This window comes from Sorex araneus, chromosome 3, assembly GCF_027595985.1.
Source record: "Sorex araneus isolate mSorAra2 chromosome 3, mSorAra2.pri, whole genome shotgun sequence".
NCBI classification, from domain to species: domain Eukaryota; kingdom Metazoa; phylum Chordata; class Mammalia; order Eulipotyphla; family Soricidae; genus Sorex; species Sorex araneus.
In genome coordinates, this window is record NC_073304.1 from 223,127,149 (window position 1) to 223,147,856 (window position 20,708).

The window sequence follows — 20,708 nt, forward strand, 5'->3', positions numbered from 1 at the left end:
CTCAGCACCCACATGCTCTCCCTGAGCACAACCAGGAGTAATCCCTGAGCACCCTGCTATGTGTGGCCGAAAAACAAGGGAAAATAATGTTACATCTCTTTCCAAAGGCAAGGGATGCTGGTCATTCAGTTAGCTCATTTTATTACCTATCTGACAAATGACTGGGTTGATTAGAGGCTGCGTTGATCATAATTTACTCCCTGCATTAAATATATCTGGGGAAAGGTCGAGGTGAGAGCCAGAAGAACTCAGTCAGCTGAGGGCATGCCAGGTGTAACCCAAACCTAAGCACAAACAAAACAAAAAGGCCCAGCTGAGGTGAATTGATAAGGAATTAAAGGAAGCTGAACTCCAAACCTTACTTGCAGGATCTCGGGGAAGATCCCAGCGATTTTTTATTCATGATTTTGCATTTCATTTATTTTGTTAAACAGGATTTTAATAAACTAGATGAAATTTAGGGTCCACAAAACCTTGATTCTTCCTGGGTTCCAGGTAATTATCACTCAGTGAGTTTTTTGAATGAAACATCTATAATATTAATAAACACTGAATGGCGAACACATTATCAGTTGAATGAGTAACAGGTCACCTACAATATGCCATAATTATTTGCAAATGTAAATTAATAAATTTTCCATAAATTGCCAAAATATTAGTAAGGTGCCATTGTTTTTGTTTGTTTTTTTTAGATGCCATTGTTTTTGAAAGGGAGCTAATCACATCTCTTACAGATGAAATCAGGAATGACATATGTTATGGAAATCCAACAGCGTTTGCTAATCCTAAACGTTCAGTATCTTTTTGTTTCCTTTTTGTTTTGGGGCCACACCGCCATGCTCAGGGGTTGTTCCTGGCTCTCCTCTCAGGAATTACATATGGGATGGGGGATCAAACACGGGTCAGCCGTGTGTAAGGCAAACACCCTACCTGCTGTACGATTGCTCCAGCCCCAAGCATCTTTTTTTTCCCTTCTGACTTTCAAGTGTTTCTTCGTTCACCTACACAGGTCTACACTGATGGCTTGTTTAAAAAATTCTTTTAGTCTTTTCATCAGTTCTAAGGTTACAAGTTCCATGATTGTAGCAACTGCAGACTTGACAAAGTAGAAAGGCGATGCCTTACACAGAGCAGTGGACACTCTGGCTTGTTTGTGGAACATCAGTATTTTGCCAAGACATAAGTACTAAGAGAGAACAAAGGAAACCCAAACCTTGTTCCTACTGACCGCTTGACCCCACTGTGGAGATTGTCAGTGAGGTGGGGAGCTGCACTGTGAAGGCAGACGGAGCTGTGGTCACAGCGAAGCCCTCACACTCTCCCAGCCACATAGCATAATGGCCTGTCTTTAGATGAGTGTCCACACGAGAGCTTACTCTAAGGCATTGTTATCACTTTGGGGTATGTACTGAAATCCTGGCAGCAGCTTCTTATTGTTCAAAAGCTTCTACCTTAAAGAGGAAGACTGCTGAGGACCTTGGAATGGTTTAGGGGTGACTGGTTTCTTTGTAATAATTTGGGAAGTTGAGGAGTTGGTCACATTCAGCAACTACTCTGGTCTCCCAAGTGCATCTTTTCCTTCCCATCTTTATAAGGGGATATTCTCTGTTTCAACTTAGTAGTGCTGCCAGAGCACTGCCGGGGTCACACCTGAGCACCACCCAGATTTGGTCCAGCTCCCCGCTGCCCCCATACCTCCAATCGGGTTTTACCTTTCTTCCTCATCTTTTTTGTTGCGAGATGTCTGAGGGTGATACACACCCCTGGCTGTGATGCTCCCATATTCAGTTGTGGTGCTCACCAGAAATCCTACATCAGGGCCAGGAGCTTGCCCCCTGGGCTGATGATTGCTGCAGGCCTCCATCCTTTTGGGAAGGGGGTGTGTGTGTATGGGGGGCTCTCACACACGACCAGGGGTTGCTCTTCTACTCGTGTTACTCATGTATAAGAACCTTCTAAGAGCTGTGCTCACACCTGTGCTTATCAGAGGCGCCACTTCTCAGCGTGATTCTTGCTCATCGTTTCTCTTTTATATCAGAGAGCAGCAAAGACCTTCCTTGCCTGAATTTCGAGGTGGATTCATGTGTCTCTTGGGGTCTTGCTTTTCCTGAGACTGAACTCCACCCGTGTCCACTGGCAGAGAGCCATCTGCTCAGCCACAGTGGCCTGGGCTGGAAGCCACTACAGGGTCTGTGGTCCCTAGCAAGAGGACAGTGTGGCTCTGTCACAAACTAAGTATCCATGTTCGTTCAGATAACCTGGGGGATTGGGAGACAGACATGATGTCCACTGTGTGCACATCTCTTTTTAAAAAAATACTTAAAGAACATGATTTACAAAGTTATTGAGAGTTGCTTTTTTTTTTTAATTGAATCACTGTGAGCTACAGTTACAGAGCTTTCATATTTGAGTTTCAGTCACACAATGATCGAACACCCATCCCGCCACCAGTGCACATTTTTCACCATCAATATCCCCATTATCTCCCCCATACAAATCCCAACCCTCCTCATACCTCTATGGCAGACAATTTTCTCTATACTCTCTCTCTACTTTAGGACATTATGATTTGCAATATAGATACTGAGAGACCATCACATTTGATTTTTTATCTACTTTCAGTACACATCTCCCATCCCGAATGATCTCTCCAACCATCATTGACGTAGTGATCCCTTCTCTATTCCAGCTGCCTCCTCCCCAGCTCATGTGGCAGGCTTCCAACTGTGGAGCAATATTCCTGGCCCTTGTCTCTGCTGTCCTTGGGTGTCAGTCTCATATTATGTTATTTTATATTCCACAAATGAGTGCAGCATTCTATGTCTGTCCCCTTCTTTCTGTTTCTGACTCATTTCATTTAGCATGATACTCTCCATGACCATCCACTTACAAGCAAAAAAAATTTTTTTTTTTTTGCTTTTTGGGTCGCAACCGGCGATGCTTAGGGGTCACTCCTGGTTCTGCACTTAGGAATTTCCCCTGGTGGTGCTCAGGGGACCATATGGGATGCTGGAAATTGAACCCAGGTTGCGGCATGCAAGGCCAAAGGCATGCAAGGCAAACGCCCTACCCGCTGTGTATAGCTCCAGCCCTTAAAAGCAAATTTGATGACGTCTTCTTTCCTAACAGCTACATAGTATTCCATTGTGTAGGTGTACCAAGGTTTTCTTAACCAGTCGTCTGTTCTTGGGCACTTCGGTAGTTTCCAGATTCTTGCTATTGTGGATAATGCTGCAATGAACATACAGGTGCAGATGTAATTTCTACTGTGCTTTTTTGTACTCTTGGAATATATTCCCAGAAGTGGTATTGTGGGGTCATATGGAAGCTCTATTTCTAGTTTTTTAAGGAATGCCCATATTGTTTTCCAAAAAGGGTGGATCAGTTGGCATTTCCACCATGTTGTTGGGTTTTAGGTATACAATATTTTGACCCCAATCCCACCATCAGTGTTCCTACACCCAATCTGCAATCTTGACAGGCACATTTCAAGGCCAGTGGTTGTAGGGTTTTTTGCGGGGGTGGGGGATCGGGGAAGCACACCCAATGGTGCTCAGGGATTACTCCTGGCTCTGCGCTCCGGAATCGCTCCTCACAGGCTCAGGAGACCATATGGGTTGCTGGAGACTGAACCCAGGTCAGCTGTGTGCAGGGCAAGCGCCTTACCTGTTGGGCTGTTGCTCTGTCCCAGTGGTGGTTGTTTAAGTCTCATATTTTAAGTGTTGAGCCTGTGCTTTGAGTAGAGAGCTATACCACTTTCCCATATCATTGGTAAAATAAAGCCCTGGCCCTTGTCCCGCCCTTTATTTTCTACCACCTGTTGATTTCTTTGCTTCTCTGTCATTCTCCTTCCTGTACTCTGGGGTCAAGACTGATGTAGGCATCCCCTTCTACTGCATTGCATTTCCTCATCCAATTATTCTATCTACCACAGAGAAGTGAGATCAACCTGTATGTATCCTCATCTGACTTCACTCAATATGATATCCTCCAGTTCCAACCAGGTTGCAGCAAATTACATGATTTCATCATTTCTTGCAGCTGCATAGTATTTCATTGCATATCTATTCCACATCTTCACAAAACAGTCACCTGTCGTTGGACACCTACGTTGATTCCGTATCTTAGCTATTACACTGAGTGCTGCGATGAATGTGTGTTCATGTGTCCTTTTGAATGTTTTTCTAACCTGGGGTAACATACTCAACAGTGTTTCCACAACCTTTTACTGGTGTTGCTTGCCAGGGATTTGGCCTCTTTTCTTGTGATGTTAATGTCCTCCTGACTGACTGCAGTGCAACTGAAAATCAGTTGCCTGGGACGAGGAATGGCAGAGCTGCAAGACAGACCCCAGAGCTGCCAGGAATCTCATTCAGCCAATGTGGTGACACAGGGGATCGAATTCGAGGCTGCATGCTTGCAGTGAGGGGGTCAAGCCGGAGTCCCCAGATAAGATCTATTTCAAAAGGTCATTGAAAGTAATATTGCCTGGGGCCAGAGAGATGGTACAGTTGGCAGGGCACTTGCCTTGCATATCACTGACCCATGTGTAATCCCCAGCACTGAATGTGCTCCCCAGAGCACCACCAGGGCTGACCCCTTTGTGCACAGCCAGGAGTCAGCCCTGAGCACAGCTGGGTGTGGCCCAGTAACCGAAAGAAAGGGAAGGGAAAGAGATCAGTCTTTTTTATTGTTTTTGGATTATACCCTGCAGTGCTCATGGGGTGCTGGTCCTTGAGGGGGTGCTTGAGGGGGGCCATGTAGTGCCTTGAACCTGCCCCACCCCTCCCCTTCAGGCAAGGCATTTACCCCAGCCCTTCTTTCTTTGCTTGTTTGAACCCTATTTTTGTTTTTATTTAGTTATCTATCTATTTATTTATTTACTTTCTGGGTCATACCCAGGAGTGCTCAGAGGTTCCTCCAGGCTCTGCACTCAGGAATCACTCCTGGCGGTGCTGAGGAACCATATGGGATGCTGAGAATCGAACCTGGATTGGCTGCATGCAAGGCAAACCTGCTGTGCTGTTGTTCCAGCCCCTTCGTTTATTTTAAAATAGGATTCTCCAATAATGTCCAAAAGACCTAGGCACCAATTATGGTGGTGCTCACGGATCTGATGATACCAGGAGTCAAACTCAGCACCTCACAAATGCCAGACATCTGCTCTGCCACTTTGAGCGAACTCCTCAACTCAGTCATGGTCTCTAAGACTGATAGAAACTGTTGCTCCTTTATTTATGGGGCTGGGGATAGACCCTCAGACTTTATATCTGCAAGACAAGTGTTTTACTTCTGAGCCTTACTTCTTAGTCCTTTTGCCACAGTTTATTCCATAAAGCATAAAAATAAGTTCATGAATGTATAAGAGGCAATGGATGAACTAGGCATGCACATACATTTATCTATAAAATGCAGAATGAAGTCAGCCAGAGAAAGAACTGACATGCAGAGCAGGTGTTCAGGTGCCCTTTCCATTTTTTGACTGAATACTCACTTCTTTTGTATAGACATGTTTTCATTTTTTGTGGGCACATACCCAGTATTAAATTGCTGAGTCTTTGGTAACTATGGCTAACTTTTTTGAGGAACCATCAAGCTTTCCTGCAGTGCCTCTTTTTATATTTTCACCAGCAGTGCATAAGGATTTCAATTTCTCCATCACCCTGGTTGCACTTACTATCTGTTTTTAGCCATCTTACTGACTATAAAGTAGTATCTAATTGTGACTTGGATATGTGTTTTGATAATGGCAAGATATTAACTATCTTCTATTTTAAAAAAAATTTTAGTGACTCACCGTGGGATATAGTTACAGACTTACAAACTTTTGTGCTTACATTTCAGTCATACAATGATCGAGTAACCATCCCTTCACCAATGCCTATTCTCCACCACCGATGATCTCAGTATCTCTCCCACCACTCCCACCCCATCCCCACTACGCCGCCCCATCTCTGTGACAGGGCATTCCCTTTTGCTCTCTCTCTCCTTATGAGTGTTGTGACTCTCAATAGAGGTATTGAATTGCTATCATTTGGTTTGAGGTCTACTTTTAGCACGCATCTCCTATCCCGAGCGGGCCCTCCAAGCACCCCATAGTTGGTGTTCCCTTTTCTATCTGAGCTGCCTTTCCCCCCTACATGTGAGGCCAGCTTCCAAGCCATGGAACAGTCCTCATGGTATTTATCTCTACTATTCTTGGGTGTAAGTCTCCCATTCTGTTTCTATATATTTCACAAATGAGTGCAATCTTTCTGTGTCTGTTCCTTTCTTTCTGACTCATTTCACTTAGCATGATGCTCTCCATGTAGATCCACATACATGCAAATTGTATGACTTTATCCTTTCTAACAGCTGCATACTATTTCATCGTGTAGATGTACAAAATTTTGTTAACCAGTCATCTGTTCTTGGGCACTTGGGTTTTTTCTAAATTCTGGCTATTGTAAACAATGCTGCAATGAACATACAAGTGTAGATGTCATTTCTTCTATGTTTTTTGTATCTCCGTGATATATTCCCAGAAGTGGTATTGTTGGATCAAATGGGAGCTCAATTTCTACTTTTTGAGGATCATCCTTAGTGTTTTCCAAAAGGGTTGGGCCAGTCGGCATTCTCACCAGCAGTGAAGGAGAGTCCCTTTCTTGCTACACCCGCGCCAACACCGGTTGCTTTTGTTCTTTTGGACGTGGGCAAGTCTCTGTGCTGTGAGATGATATCTCATTGTTGTTTTAATCTGCATCTCCCTGATGATTAATAATAAAGAGCATTTTTCATGTGCCCTTTGGCCCTTCGGATTTCTTCTTTGAGAAAGTTTCTGTTCATTTCTTCACCCCATTTTCTTATGGTGTTGGGTGTTTTCTTCTTGTAGAGTCCAACAAGTATCCTTGATATCAATTGATATCAATTCCTTATCAGATGGGCATTGGGTGAATATCCTTTCTCACTCTGTAGATTGTCTTTGTATTCTGGTCACTGTATGTTTTGAGGTGTAGAAGCTTCTTAGTTTAAGATAGTTCCATTTGTTTATGTCCGTTTCCACTTGCTTGGTCAGTGGGGTGTCATCTTTGAAGATACCTTTAGCTACAATGTCATGGAGGGTTTTGCCAACCTTGTCTTCAATGTACCTAATGAATTCTGGTCTGATGTTGAGGTCTTTAATCCATTTTGATCTGACTTTTGTGGCTGGTGTTAGGTAGAGGTCTGAGCCCAATGTTTTGCACATTGCTGTCCAGTTTTGCCAGCATTATTTGTTAAAGAGGCTTTCCTTGCTCCACTTCACATTTCTTGTTCCCTTATTAAAGGTTAAATGATCGTATATTTGAGGGTGTGCATCAGGATATTTGACCCTATTCCATTGATCTGCAGCTCTGCCTTTGTTCCAGTACCATGCTGTTTTAGTTATAACTGCATTGTAGTAGAGTTTGAGGTTGGGGGAGGTGATGCCTCCCATCTTCTTTTTCCTAAGAATTCCTGTAGCTATTTTAGGGGATTTATTGTTTCATATGAATTTCAGGAGTGTGTGTGATCCATTTCTTTGAAGAATTTCATAGGTATTCTTATGAGGATCTCATTGAATGTGTACAGGGCTTTGGGCGAGTATTCCCATTTTGACAATGTTACTTCTCCCAATCCATGAGCAGGGGATATGTGTCCATTTCCTCGTGTCTTCTTTCATTTCATGAAGTAGCGTTTTGTAATTTTCTTTGTACAGGTCCCTTACCTCCTAAGTTAAGCTGATTCTGAGGTACTTGATTTTCTAAGGTATGACTGTAAACGGGATTGCTTTTTTTATGCCACTTTCCTCTCTCTCATTGTTCGCATAGCCTGCAACTTTACTATACAAGTCAATAGTTTCTAGGAGTTTCTTGGTAGAGGCTTTAGGTTTCTCTAAATATAGTATCATATCATATCATCTGCAAATAGTGAGAGCTTGATTTCTTCCTTTCCTATCTGGATGCCCTTAATATCTTTTTCTTGCCTAATCGCTATTGCAAGTACTTTCAGTACTATATTGAACAGAAATGTTGAGAGTGGGCATCCTTGTCTTGTCCCTGACCTTAGGGGGAAGGCTCTTAGCTTTTCCCCATTGAGGATAATGCTTGCCATTGGCTTGTGGTAGATAGCTTTGACTATATTGAGGAAGGTTTTTTTAAAACCCATTTTGGTGAGAGTTTTCATCATACACGGGTGCTGGATCTTGTCATATGCTTTCTCTGCATCTATTGATATGCTCATATGGTTTTATCTTTTCTTTTGTTAATATGATGAATTATGTTGATTGATTTTTGTGTGAAACAACCCTTGCATCACCAGGATGAATCCCACTTGGTCGTGGCCTATGATCTTTTTGATAATTTGTTGGATTCTATTTGCTAATATTTTGTTGAGGAAGACATAGAAGAGAGAGGGCTAACAGATCTATACAGGGCATTCCATCCCCAAAAGAAAGGATACCCATTCTTTTCCAGTGCACATGGAACATTCTCCAAAATAGACCACGTGCTGGGCCACAAAACTTACCTCAATAGAATCAGGAAGGTAAAAATTGTATCAAATATCTTTTCAGACCATGATGCAATGAAGATAGAAGTAAATCACACACAGATGCGGAGAACTAAATCAAACACCTGGAAATTAAATAATTCAGTGTTGAACAACAAGTGGGTCAGGAAGGAAATCAAAGAAGAAATCAAAAGATACCTGGAAACAAATGATAATGAAGACACGAGTTACCAGAACCTATGGGATGCAGCGAAAGCCATATTAAGGGGAAAATTTATAGCGCTGTATGCATTTCTCAGGAAAGAAGAAAAGGCCTACATAAATAATTGACTTCACACCTCAAGATCTTAGAAAAGGACCAGTAAAAAGATCCCAAAACAGGCAGAAGGAAAAAAATAGCAAAACTTAGAGCAGAGGGGCTGGAGTGATAGCACAGCGGGTAGGGTGTTTGCCTTGCACGCGGCTGACCCAGGTCCTATTCCCAGCATCCCATATGGTCCCCTGAGCACCGCCAGGGGTGATTCCTGAGTGCAGAGCCAGGAGTAACCCCTGTGCATTGCCAGGTGTGACCCAAAAAGCGAAAAAAAAAGTTAGAGCAGAAATTAACCACATGGAAACCCAAAAAACAATTCAAAAGATAATGAAACCAAGAGCTGGTTCTTTGAGAAAATAAAGAAGATTGACAAACCACTAGCAAGACTCACAAAGAGAGAGAGAGAGAGAGAGAGAGAGAGAGAGAGAGAGAGAGAGAGCGAAATAAACTGAATCAGAAATGAAAACGAGGATATCAAAACAGAAACCAAAGAAATTCAAGAGATCATCAGAGACTACTTTGAAAGGCTATATGCCATGAAACATGAGGACTTTGAAGAAATGAACAAATTCCTGAATTCCTGTATTCTCCCAAGACTGAACCAAGAAGATGTGGAATACCTGAATAGACCTATCACTATCAAGAAAATTGAAACTGTAATCAAAAGTCTTCCCCCAAACAAAAGTTCAGGTCCAGATGGATTCACTAGCAAATTATTTCAAACCTTTAAAGAGGACCTACTGTCAGTTCTTTTCAAGATTTCCCAGGAAATTGGAGAAACAGACATTCTCCCAAACAGTTTCTATGAGACCCATATTTCCCTAATACCAAAAACAAAGACACCCCAAAAAAAGAAAACTACAGGCCAATATCCCTGGTGAATATGGAGATACATTAACTATCTCCTCACGCTTATTATAGATATTTTAAAATCCTCTTTGGGAGCTGAGTGATAGTACAGCGGGTAGGGCGCTTGCCTTGCATGTGGACAATCTTTTTGTCCTCAGTACCACAGATGGTCCTTTAGCGCCTCCAGGAGAGACCCTTGAACAGAGCCTGGAATAAGCCCTGAACACTGCTGGATGTATCCATGAGCTCCAAAATAATAATAATAATAATGATGATGATAATGATGATGATGATAATATTAAAGCTGAGATTTGTACAAAGATGATACTAAAAACACAGCTCAGTTTGATGAATGCTATCAGTAATAGGGTTCTGGTCAGGACGCGTCTTTCCATTTATTTCCATCTTTAATGTCTCCCAGGTATTTTTAAATTTTCGTGTGGTTTTGGGGGTTTGGGGACCACACCCAGCAGCACGCAGGGCCATTCCTGGCTCTCTGTACTCAGGAGTGTCCCTTGGTGGGAACCATCTGGGTGTGGGGGATTCAACCCTGGGTCAGTGGATGCAAGACAAGCACCTTAACCCCTGTATGCTCTCTCCAGTCCTTTATCCTTTAAAAAAATTATTTTTAATCCCTGTGAATTACAAAGTTACAAAGATATTTGTGATTGAGGTGCAGGCATACATTGTTCTAGCACTAACCCCTTCACCAGAGTCCACTACTTTCCACCCGTCTCCCCGCCTCCCCCCTTCCCCCCCCCCCCCGCCCCCTTTGCCCCTGTAGCAGGCGCTTTGTCCAGCCATCTCATTGTCCTACTGTTCTCCCTAACTTATCTCCCACCCCCATCTCTGCCCCAGTGGCAAGTTTCCTACTGAAGACCAGTTCAGCTGTTTGTTTCTGTTGCCATTGGGCATTTGAGGTTCCCCTACAAAGTTTGAGAGAGATGGTTCTGAGTCTGTTCCTCTCCCTCTGACTGATTTCACTCAACACAATACTCTCCAGATCTATACACATTGCAGCAAATTGCATGACTCTATCTCCTCTTATAACTGGGTAATATTCCATTATGTGTATATATACCATAGTTTCTTTATCTAGTCATCTGTTTGTGGGAATTTGTGCTGTTGCCATATTTTGGCTGTTGTATATATTGCTGCAATGAACCTAGGAGTGCAGATGCCTTTTATGCACTGTGCTTTTGGGCCCTTAGGATATATTCACAAGAGTGGAATTTCTGGATCATATGGAAGTTTAATTCCTAGTTTTTTTGAAGAATGTCCATATTGTCTTCCAAAAAGGTTGGATCAGTTAGCATTCTCACCAGCAGTGAATGAGAGGCCCTGTTCCCCCAAATCCTCGTCAACACTAGTTCTTGTTGTTCTTTTTGATGAGTACTAGTCTAGTCTCTGTTGCATGTGGCCGACCTGGCTTTGATTTCTCCACCTCTCTCATAGAGCCTGGCAAGCTACCGAGAATATCTCACCCGCACGGCAGAGCCTGGCAAGCTATCCGTAACATATTCGATATGCCAAAAACAGTAACAAGTCTCACAATGGAGACATTACTGGTGCCTGCTTGAGCAAATCGATGAGCAAGGGGATGACAGTGATACAGTGATACCAGTCTCTGTGGTATTAGATGATAACTCACTGTTGTTTTGATCTTCATTTCTCTGATGATTAGTGATATAAAACATTTTTTGCCATATGCATTTTGGTCATTTGTATCTCCTTTGGGCTGGGAGTTGGGCCATATTAGGCGATGTTTGGGCTTATTCCCAGTTCTGCACTTAGTCATCACTCTTGATGCTGCTCGGGGACCATATGGGATGCTGGGGATTGAACCCAGGTTTACTGCATCCAAGCAAGCACCTTACCCACTATGCTGTCTCTCGGTCCTTGGCCATTTGTATTCTTCTTTGAAAAAGTTCCTGTTCATCTCTTCTCCTGTTTCTCATATTTTGTGTCATTATATATGAAACCTTTTAAATTTATTTTTTAATTATTTTGTTTATTGGGCCACACTTGGTGATACTCAGGACTTCCTCCTGGCTTTGCACTCAAGTGTTGAAGTGTTGGGGAGACCATATGGGATACCAGGGATCACACCCAGATCAGCTGTGTGCAAGGCAAACACCATACCCGCTGTACTATATCTCTGGGCCGTATATCTGAAACTTTAAAAAATTTAATCTTTAATTACTTCTAGCTAGTGTCTAGAAATATGACCAATTTAGGCATATTGCTCCTGTATCTTACAACCTGGTGGAATTTGTTTATTAATGATAGTAGTCTTTTTTTCTATAGTCACATAGACTTTGTGTCTCATGGTCCAGTTCCCCAGCAATTTGCCAGAGCATTTTGAAGTCTCTCTGGATCTCTCATTCCTCAGCTTCACCTTTGAAGTCTTTTGGTTCGGATGACTTTTGTGCCTTAGCTTTTATCCATTGCCTCTTAAAGAGCAGCCATGTTGAAATACTTACCTATGACTGTTTTCCAAAAATTCCCTGTAGGGAGAGGCTTTTAGCTATGTATAGCTTCTCCATCAGGAGGTGCTCAAGGCTTGCTCCTGGATCCTAAAACAAGACTCACTCTGGCAGTGCTCACGGGACCAGCTATGGGATGAAATATTTTTAAAAATAGGCAAATGGAAAAATAGGGATGGAATCTGGCTTGGTTGTGTACAAGGCAAGTGCCTCAACACCCTGTAAAATAGTGCCTCAGTCCAAAGACAAGCCTTTCTCATGGAAATTCACCAGAGAAGTAAAATTCTGACAGTTCTTTGAGAATGCAGCTTTGAAGGGACCCCAGCTGCATTCTGCTCCCACTGATCCTGGGGGAAGTGGATGCTTTTTAAGCTCCTCTCAGAATGGAGAGTAAATGTCTGAAAAGTTAAAGCAATATCCATCTTACTATTCTTACAGGAATTTGTCTTTTTTCTCAACTGAATGTTCCTGGGTTTTTGGTATAAACCCACTTACTAAAATTCAAGAATTCTGAAAATACGATTCTATCAAATATTCCAGTTGTTAATTTTGTGAAAGAGGAAATGAAGTTTTAGATTCTATCCTTTTCACTGATTCACCAATAGCCCGGTTTCAATTCTCTAAAGTCTTGATGACTATAGCTAATTAAATATTTACTCATGGCAGATCATTAGAAGAAGGAAATAGAGAGTTTTTGTTTGGGAGTGCTACACCAGGTCATGCTTTGGGGGATACACCTCCCGTGCTCAGGGGTCGCCAATAGGTGGGGATCTGCGGCTCATGTAGTTCTGGGGATGGTACCTGGGCAAAACCTGCATGCAGCCATATAAGCTGTCTCTTCAGTTTCCAAATGTAATTGTTATATTCTCTCCAAGATGGGAAGATAAAGCACGTAAGGGTTTTTGCTCTGTGCTCTGGGATCACTCCTGGCAGGGCTCAAGGGACCATATGGGGTGCTGGGAATAAAAATCTCCAGGCGTGACTCCAGTCGCCAGCTAAAGTTTTCGGCATGGGCAGCTCCTCGCAGAATGTCTGCAGCCTAAGAACTAAGCCACGGCCCCATGCCCGCCCAGGAGGGGAAAGGTATTTCTCTCGCCTCTTCCTTGCCGGGGGTGAAGGGCACGGTGATCAACATATTATGACGACCACAGATGGGGTTTACAAGCTTGCAATGATCCAATATCTGGAAGAAATCTCCCTGGACTTAGTTGCTAAAGTACAGCAATCCAAAACCACGCTGCCGCAGACCTCATATCTCTTCAAAACAGGTCTGTCTCTAGTGGGGTACTCCTAACAATAATAGTGAGGTTTGTGTTGAAATATTGAATGTAACCAAAGTAAATAGAAAGTAAAGTGAAATTTATATCAGTTTCAAGGTGGGGGGGTGAGGGGGGGCAGGATGGGAGGTGTACTGTGTTGTTGTTTTTTTGTGGTGAGATATGGGCACTGGTGAAGGGATGGTTGTTTCAGCATTGTATAACTGAGACTTAAGCCTGAAAGCATTGTAATTTTCCACATGGTGATTCAATAAAATAAAATTCTTAAAGAAAAAAAAATTCCAGAGCAAACACTGCCCATTGTACAGTCACTTGGACTCCCAGGAAGGTGGTTTGAAAGGGTATTTCTGCATTGAGTGCCCTGAGAAAATTAAGCTTACACAATCTTTTAAACCCTTTCTCATCATTCAACAGGTTAAACAGGCTTTTGAGTCTGAACTGAATTTAAATCCCAGCTCTGCTTTTTACCAGCTTGATGGCTAGAACAAGTTATATATAACTGCTCTGTGGCTCAGTTTCCTCATTTGTAAAGCAGACTAACAATATCTATCAGTAAAGTTATTGTGACAATTAAATGTGAAGTGCTGATCACAGATACCAGGCATCTGGCAATAGATATTAGCTTTGTCTTTATATATATGTGTATATATATACACATATATATTCTAATATACATGTGCATATATATTAGGGTATGCTAATGTGTATATATATTAGGGTATGCTAATGCTAATGTTTCTTGAATTGAGTTTACTGAAAATTTCTTTGTTTTTTTCCCCTCCTGTGTATTTGTCTGCTTGTTTTAAAAAGTTTGCCTATTTTTAAAAAGAAAATTCATTCTAGCATCTTGGAACAAAACTTTTTGTCAAAAATGAACTGCTTCTGGGACTGAAGTGATAATATAGCAGGAAAGGTGCTTGCTTTGCAGGCGGCTGACCCAGGTTCATGCTTGGCATTCCATATGGTCCCCTAAGAACCATCAGGAGTAATCCCTGAGCATTCCTGGGTGTGGCCCACAAACCAAAGAAAGAAAAGAGAGAGGAACTGAGGGAGGGAGGGAAGGAACTGGTTCATTTTACCAATATATCCATAATGTTCGCACAGCAGAGCCTGGCAAGCTCCCCGTGACTTATTTGATATGCCAAAAACAGTAAAAACAAGTCTCACAATGGAGACGTTACTGGTGCCTGCTCGAGCACATCAGTGAACAATGGGACGACAGTGCTACAGTGCTATCCATAATGTTATTTCTGAAGTATCTAGTAACTACCCAATATTGTCAGACCAGTGACAGTCAAGGTGACCCTGGCATTCAAGAAGCTGAAAGTCCAGGAGACTGACAGGTGAACCAGTGATCACATACAGTGTGACAAAGGTCAGGGCACAAAGATCTCTGTGAGAATGACTGGCAAGAAGACTGCTTCCACCAGATCCTCTTAGAAAACCTCCCTAACCCAAGCGCCGCAATGCTCAAGGCTGCTCCCTACGTGCTCAGGCCGAACCTCACATACGAGCAAAAATATTCCTGGACTGTGCAGCGGCAAAACTGGCAGTACAACACGTCATAAAACACTCCCTACCCATTCTCCATAATTACCACACCACATTTGATGGGGTTCAGTTTGTAGGCAATAAATCATAGAGGGAAATATATGTATATATGCATACATATATATATTTTCAGGGGTGTAATGATAGCACAGTGGGTAGGGCATTTGCCTTGCATGCAGTCAACCCAGGTTCAATTCCTCCACCTCTCTAGAAGAGCCTGGCAAGCTACCGAGAGTATCTCACCCGCATGGCAAAGGCTGGCAAGCTACCCGTGGCGTATTTGATATGTCAAAAACCAGTAACAATAAGTCTCACAATGGAGGCGTTACTGGTGCCCACTCGAGCAAATTGATGAGCAACAAGATGACAGTGATACAGTTATACATATTTTCAGATATGTATACCAAAGCTCACACCACCCAAACTTCAACAACTTGTTAGTGATATCCTATAGAATGTCTTTTTTTTTAAATTTTTTATTGTGGAAAGTTACAAAGTTACAAATTTTTCAGGTTTAAATCTCAGTTATACAATGCTCGAATACCCATCCCTTCACCAGTGCTCATATTCCACCACCAAGAATCCCAGTATAGCTCCACCCCGCCCCCTCACACCCCAACCCCCCCCACGCCCCTAGCCTCCCCACCCTAAGCCCCCCCCCCGCCTGTGTAACTAATAAATTTCACTTTACTTTCAATATAGAATGTCTTAATGGTTCCTGCCAAAATAGAACAATCTTCACAGTCTTTCTTATGTGAACACTTTTTTTGTAAGCCTGTTCAGCAGTTCTTTATAACAGACAATATGAAATATATTACTTCGTTTGTGTTTTGTGACAGGGATTGGGGTTGGGATGGAAACATCCCGAATTTGGTGGAGGGAAGGTGTAACGGTGGTGGGATTGGTGTTTGAATATTCAGTGTAATCAAACATTGTGGACTAACTTGTAAAGTTAAAAAAAATTTGAAAAAGTAATATGGAGTTTATGCCCTATATAAAATTTTAAAAAAGAAGAAAAATAATATTTGCTGCAGAGCAAGGACTTCCTGCAGACATCATCACTCTCTGGGTTTTCTTTCATCTTTGGGGGTGGTAGGGAGACACACCCAGTGGTGCCCAGGGCTTACTCCTGACTCTGTGCTCAGGGATCACTCCTGGTGTATTGTGGGGCCTATATAAGGTGCCAGGAATGGAACACAAGTGGGCTGCATGCAAGGCAAGTACCCCACATGCTGTATTATTTGGCCTCTCTTCCTAGGGTTTTCAACTTGGAAAAATTTGTTAGCATATTTTTAATTTGTTCTACATTTGTGTTTCTCTCCACCCTCCCACCCTCTTCCCTCTTCACTTTATCATCTAGAGACTTGAGTGTTCCCCAAAGGGAGAATGTTTGGGGCTGGAGCAATAGCACAGCGGGTAGGGCATTTGCCTTGCACGCGGCCAACCTGGATTCAATTTTCAGTATCCCATATGGTCCCCAAGCACCACCAGGAGTAATTCCTGAGTGCATGAGCCAGGGATAACCCCATGCATTGCCGGGTGTGACCCAAAAAGAAAAAAAAATGCTTTATGGATTCTAAGCATGATTATAGATAATGACAGAAAATAATGTTTTTTCACCTTCTAGTTCCATGCTAATAAAATAAATATAAACTTTAATGCTAGTTGCTGATTATGTCTATAATTTTAATTTTATTGTATATTTTTTAGAATTCTCAGTCATAATCCTCTAACAACTATTGAAGATTCATATCTTTTTAAATTGCCAGCATTAAAATATCTGTAAGTATTATAATAGTTTTGTAGCTCATATGGTTTCTGCTATAATTTGCGGTCTTTATTTTTCTCCATTTTTGCCAAAGATTGTGTTTTGCATTGAATTTAAAAGTTATAATTTGAATTTTAACACTGGATTGTTGAATTGAGATTCATTGTCAAAGGAAAAGATTAAGAAAGAATGTACATGGGTAACAGCCAACAGAGGAAAAGAGCAATGTTGAGTACATATAGATAAGAAATATACATGTAGAAGTATTATTTATTCCAGAAAGTAATGAGTAATAATGTAAACATTACTTAAAAAAAGAAAGTAAAGAGGACCAGATAGGTGAGTGGTTGGAGCCCATGCACTGCATGCCAGAGGCCTGGATTCGACCTCTGGCGCCATACGTGTTTCTCAGAGCTCTATTCAGAGCAACCCACAAGTACAGCACCTAGCATAACTCCCAAGTACTGCCAGATGTGGGCAAAATCCAAGGCCACTCCCAGATCACATGAAAAAAAAATTAAAAGAAGTAGATGAAATTTAGAATGATAAGTGAGACAAGAGGGAAGGAAGGAAGGAAGGAAGGAAGGAAGGAAGGAAGGAAGGAAGGAAGGAAGGAAGGAAGGAAGGAAGGAAGGAAGGAAGGAAGGAAGGAAGGGAGGGAGGGAGGGAGGGAGGGAGGGAGGGAGGGAGGAAGGAAGGAAGGAAGGAAGGAAGGAAGGAAGGAAGGAAGGAAGGAAGGAAGGAAGGAAGGAAGGAAGGAAGGAAGGAAATTTATTTAGTCTACCAAATTGTCATTAATTTGATGATAGAGAAATCTCTTATTTCTGTAAGAGCTCTCTGGAATTATGGTCTAGAGTAAACAGTTGACCTGGCTTTACAGTGAAGCCAGAATCAAAGATATGCTTCATTAATCTCATCTACTTAACTCTAAAGCTTCTGCATTTGGATTCACATCATGCTTGTGTTTTCTCCCTCAGAGACATGGGAGCAACATCAGTGTCGCTTGGACCAGTCCAAAACATCCTCATGATGACTCTTGAATTAGAAAAACTGTAAGTTGATTTTTCTGACATTTATTTTCACTTAGGTTTTTAAGGCTTTTTATTTTTGTTTCTCAATCTTGGAGAGCCTGGCAAGCAACTGAGTGTATCCTGCCCACAAGGCAGAGCCTGGCGTATTCGATATGCCAAAAACAGTAACATGTCTCACAATGGACACGTAACTAGTTCCCGCTCGAGCAAATCAATGAACAACGGGATGACAGTGCTACAGTGCCACAGATTTCTTTAAATGTTGGAGTACTGCTATTTATTCATCCATTGATTAGGCTAATTGAATTTGACATGCACTCCACAATACATTTTTTTATTCAGAATGTTAATTTAATTTAATTAAAAAATTTTAAATTGAATCATTGTGAGATACAGTTACAAAGCTTTCATGTTTGAGTTTCAGTCATACAATGATAGGACACCCAACCCTCCACAGGTGCCCACCATCCACTACCAATGTCCCCAGGATCCACCCCCTCGTCCCACCCCTACCCCTGCCTCTATGGCAGACAATCTCCCCCATACTGTCTTTTGTTGGACTGGAGTGCTAGCACAGCGGGTAGGGCATTTGCCTTGCACGCAGCCAACTGGGGTTCTATTCCTCCGTCCCTCTCAGAGAGCCTGGCAAGCTACTGAGAGTATCCCGCCCGCACAGCAGTCTGGCAAGCTACCCGTGGCATATTCGATATGCCAAAAACAGTAACTAGTCTCACCATGCAGACATTACTGGTACCCGCTTGAGCAAATCGATGAGCAACATGATGACAGTGCTACAGTGCTACTCTCTCTTGTGTTGCTTGTTATGAATAGTATAAGATGTCATGAGACCAGAGGAGTGGCTGTGTGCTCCTCAAATTTTAAAAGTTTAGATAATTAAGGTGTGGAGAAATCTCTGCAGAGAGCTGCTCAGTTCAGAGTTTCTTTGTGTATCTGGATTTTGACCATTAAGGAGCTTAAGTGGCAGCCGAGGGCAGTTTGTGGGCATGACCTCCAGGTTCCCTCGGGGAGAGGGGGGCCAATGAGAGGGACCGGCCCATCCCCTATCCCTTGAGGCCTGGAGTTTGCTGTCACTGAACCTGTGTGCCTGCACTTTTCATTGTGTTCTGGAAGTTGGTGGCTGTCAGGGTTTTTAAGGGGCAGGTGGAGGGATGATGCCTGCCCCTGTCTGAGGCTCCCCAGTGAAGTTGGCCTGGCTTAAAGTCCGGAGGCATCTCGCAGAGAGCTTTTCGGTTCAGAGATTCTTTTGTGTGTCTCTGGATGGTGGCCCTTGTTTCCATCTTCTCAGAGAAATAAACTATTGGCATATGCCCTGCAGGATATGCCCGCTTGGCCGTAGGGCACCTCACCACCAGCCCTAACTGTGGCTTTTATCTCTTTCGAGATTTATGGGGCTCTGAAATATGGTTGGTAAATGAGCTTGTATAACTGAGCCAGATGTAGCCTGTGGGTTGGCTCCCACATACCAAACTTTTGGCTGTTTAGTTTCTTGGTAAACTTGCCCTAAGTTGTTGGGGTTCAGTCACAGGTACATCAGCAATTTTGGGTTATCAGGAAGCCAGAAGGCTCCATCTGGCTGCTGATGCTCTTGCCCCGCAGGTACAGGTTGACCTGCTGGTGGCACCATACCCCAGCTTGTTTATTTTTCTTAAGCTATGTTTAATTGAGTTTAAATTTATATATATATATATATATTTTTTTTTAAGTTGAGATACTCAAGAATCCCTTTTGGTGTCTCATGGACACTGGGGATCAAACCCAGGTCAACTGTGTTCAAAGCAAATGCCAGAGCTGCTATACTATAATATTACTCTAGTCCCTATTTTCTCATAGTCTGAAAAAGTGCTTTCAGATTTCCCCAGGTTATAACTGGTATTTTTATCATTCTCTGGGAGCTGGAGAGATAGGATAGTGAGTTAGATATTTGCCTTGCATGTGGCTAACTCTTGTTCAGTCTGGCACTGTCTACCCCAAGGCCTGCAAGGAATGATTCCTGAGTCGAGAGCCCAGAGTAATCCCTGAGCACCACCAGATATGACTCAAAAACAAAACTCAATTTTCTGAGGGCTGAAGTGATAGTTAGAGGGGTTAAGGTACACGCTTTGCACGCATCACCTCCCAGTTGGGTTCCCACCACCACTGAGTTCGAGCAGCGCCTCATCCATGGTTCTCAGGAACATTTTGAATAGCTGCACAGTGGCTTTGGCTGCCTCTTCTACCTACTTAAAGTAACCCCTTTACTCTGCACTTAATTCTCTGTGTTTCCATTCATAGGATATTACCTAGGCATCTCACCTGCTGCCTCTGTCAATTTAAAGTTATTATTGAAATCATGTGCAAGACAGTCAAACTACATTGTACCACTCAATGTTCTACCAGTACCACACACTGTGGTGAGTCTGAATTGCCTGCTAATAGATTTTTAATTTATGTTTTATTTTAATTTTAATCACTGATGGCCCATTTTAAACTGATTATGTAGTTGCATTATTTCTATTAAGAGTTCAACTCCCTATATTTCTAAGAACTATTTCCCTTGGTAAAAGTCAGAATCTCAGTTACGTCTTTACCTTAGCAGTCTATGCATGACCTGAGACATCAGAGGAATGGAAGAAAGGGATGGAAGTGGGGAAGGGAGCTAACACTAATGGTCACAAATGAGGGCCACACTGTGGGCAAGGTACTGGTCCTCCAGATGAGAGCTCAGCCACAGAATGCAGTTTGTAAACAGATTTTATATACAGCAGATCTCAAGCGCCCTTTTCTTCATAGGACAGGTGTCGCTACTTTATTGCATGTGTTTTTGTAATTCAGTAGGCAAGTACAAGTCATACTGTCTTATGAAAATTTTGCTTAGAGCCTGAGAATTTCTGGTTTTCTAAGCAGAGGTTGCCATTCAATCCTTCTAAG

General features: G+C 42.5%; 1 protein-coding gene across 1 annotated transcript in view; it reads left to right on the top strand.

Annotated features, from left to right (window-relative positions):
• Positions 1 to 20,708, top strand: part of LOC129403536 (leucine-rich repeat-containing protein 37A-like) — a 52,671-nt gene that overhangs the window by 16,639 nt on the left and 15,324 nt on the right. The window contains exons 8-10 of the mRNA XM_055132264.1: positions 16,692 to 16,763; positions 17,727 to 17,801; positions 20,073 to 20,191. Coding sequence (XP_054988239.1) covers positions 16,692 to 16,763; positions 17,727 to 17,801; positions 20,073 to 20,191 — 266 coding nt within the window. The remainder of the gene's footprint in view (positions 1 to 16,691; positions 16,764 to 17,726; positions 17,802 to 20,072; positions 20,192 to 20,708) is intronic.